This window comes from Salvelinus sp. IW2-2015, unplaced genomic scaffold (assembly GCF_002910315.2).
Source record: "Salvelinus sp. IW2-2015 unplaced genomic scaffold, ASM291031v2 Un_scaffold3582, whole genome shotgun sequence".
Lineage (NCBI taxonomy): Eukaryota > Metazoa > Chordata > Actinopteri > Salmoniformes > Salmonidae > Salvelinus > Salvelinus sp. IW2-2015.
The window spans coordinates 38567-41076 of record NW_019944860.1 but is presented as its reverse complement, the minus strand read 5'-3'; the positions used below and the strand labels follow the sequence as shown (position 1 = coordinate 41076).

The 2510-nt window shown below is 48.6% G+C and overlaps 1 protein-coding gene across 1 annotated transcript in view; it reads right to left on the bottom strand.

The window, feature by feature from the left end:
* The window catches only part of LOC112076110 (constitutive coactivator of PPAR-gamma-like protein 1), a 44243-nt gene that overhangs the window by 17595 nt on the left and 24138 nt on the right, over positions 1–2510 (bottom strand). Inside the window, exon 2 of the mRNA XM_024142994.2 lies at positions 1026–1272. Within this exon, the coding sequence (XP_023998762.2) occupies positions 1026–1272 (247 nt within the window). The remainder of the gene's footprint in view (positions 1–1025; positions 1273–2510) is intronic.

The following is a 2510-nucleotide window of genomic DNA, read 5'->3' as shown; positions in this document are numbered from 1 at the left end:
AGGTAGGGCGGCAGGAGCCTAGTTAGATGTAGGGCGGCAGGTTAGTCTGGTAGAGTGTGGGGCGGCAGTAGTATAGTGTTTAGATGTAGGCGGCAGGTAGTCTAGTGGTTAGAGTTTAGGTGGCGCAGTAGCCTAGTGGTTAGAGTGTAGGGCGCAGGTTAGTCTGTGTTAGAATGTAGGGCGGCAGGTAGTCTAGTGTTAGAATGTAGGGCGGCAGGTAGCCTAGGGTTAGAGTGTAGGGCGGCAGGTAGTAGTGGTAGAGTGTAGGGGCGCAGGTGTCTAGTGGTTAGAGTGTGGGGGGCAGGTAGCTAGTGGTTAGAGTGTAGGGGCGGCAGTACTCAGTGTTAGAGTTGAGGGGCGGCAGGTAGTCTAGTGTTAGATGTAGGGGGGCAGGTAGTCTAATGGTTTAGAGTGTAGGGGGGCAGGTAGTCTAGTGGTTAGAGTGTAGGGGCAGTAGCTAGTGTTAGAGTTAGGGGGGCAGTAAGCCTAGTGGTTAGAGTGTAGGGGGGGCAGGTAGCCTAGTGTTAGAGTGTAGGGGGCAGGTAGTCTAGGTTAATAGAGTGTAGGGGGGCAGTGAGTCTAGTGGAGAAGTGGGGCGGCAGGTAGCTCTAGTGGTTAGAGTGAGGGCGCCAGGAGTAACCACTAGAAGATGTATAGTAGGTGGCAGGGTAACCTAGTGTTGAGCGCCTTGGCCAGCACCGAAAGGTTGCATGAGTCGAATACACAACGACGCTGACAAGGTACAAATCTGTCGTTCTGCCCGCTGACCAAGCAAATAACCCACTGTTCCCCGGTGAATAGGTCGTCATTGGTAATATTAAGAAATTCGTTTTCTAATCTGAACTTTTACAATTAATTATTTTTATTTCACCTATTATTTAACAGTAGCCAGTGAGAACAATTGATCTCATTACTACACTGCGACCTGGCGCAAGATAAGCAAAGCAGATGTGACACAACACACAACACCAAGAGTTACGAATAGGAAATAACAGATAAAACAAAGCAATAACAAACCAACCCACCTAAAAGTGAAGCGAAGATAACGAAGCGGTTGGGGTTGAGGTCCAGTTGTTTGGCCACTTCATGCATCAGGTACTGGGAGGTGGTCAGGCTCTTCCCGTTGCGACTCAGCTTCAGGGCGTGGGCAGAGAAGTAGTAGGGGATGTTACACAGCGCGTAGTCCGAGTCGTACGCCACCAGGCCGTGGAACCCGTTCTCCCTGCACAGAGATATCACCTCCAAGTGATGATCCTCGATACTCTGGACAACCTGGAAACACACACACACATATTATACTGTTACTAACACCACACACTAACCCAAACCATGCATAGCGATAGCACCTCCAAGTGATGATCCTCGATACTCTGGACTACCTCACAACACTCACAGGCAGCCCAGTTAAAATTAGACAGTCTAAACACAATACTAATATATAATAGCATATGCCATATAGCAGACGGCTTTATCCGAAGCGACTCGCATCAGGCTATATCCATGAACGATGGTCCGATTACAATCGTGCATTCATTTTACATGTATCATGAAGTTGCAAGCGATATGCTCTACCACTACTACAGAGGACCAATTACTGACATAGTACAATCAGTAGTCTGGATAGAGCGAGGAACGTTCAGGCAGGATGACTGCCGCAGCCCAGTGATATAGGCTATAGTGCGTCAGCAAGTCATTATAATACTTGTCAGTGTAGTGAATTATATCCAACGAGCGATGGTACGATTACAGTGTGGATCCTGGAATACCGTGCCAACATCAACAGTTACACTGGCCATGATGCAGAGACATGTCCCTGTATTCATAAAAACAGATTGTGGTCTGGTGATTCTCATCGAAATCACTGTAGAATATGTGGGGCAGACCGTTATTTCTCCTCCACCAAACTTAACAGTTGGCACTATGCATTGGCATCCGACAAACCCAGATTTGTCCACCGGGACTGCCAGATGGTGAAGCGTGATTCATCACTCCAGAGAACGCTTTTCCACTGCTCCAGAGTCCAATGGCGGCGAGCTTTACACCCCTCCAGCCGACGCTTGGTGATCTGAGGCTGCTCGGCCATGGAAACCCATTTCTTGAAGCTCCCAACGAACAGTTCTTGTGCTGACGTTGCTTCCAGAGGCAGTTTGGAACTCGGTAGTRAATGTTACAACCGAGAACAGACAATTTGTACACACTCCGCGGTCCCATTCTGTGAGCTTGTGTGGTCTACCACTTCACGGCTGAACCGTTGTTGCTCCTAGACGTTCCCACTTCACAGTAAAAGCACTTACAGTTGACCGGGGCAGCTCTAGAAGGGCAGAAACTTGAAGAACTGACTTGTTGGAAAGGTGGCATCCTATGAAGGTGCCACGTTGAAAGTCACTGAGCTCTCCAGTAAGGCCATTATACTGCCAATGTTTGTCTATGGAGATTGCATGGCAGTGCGCTCGATTTTAAACACCTGTTAGCAACGGGTGTGGCTGAAATTGCCAAATCCACTCATTTGA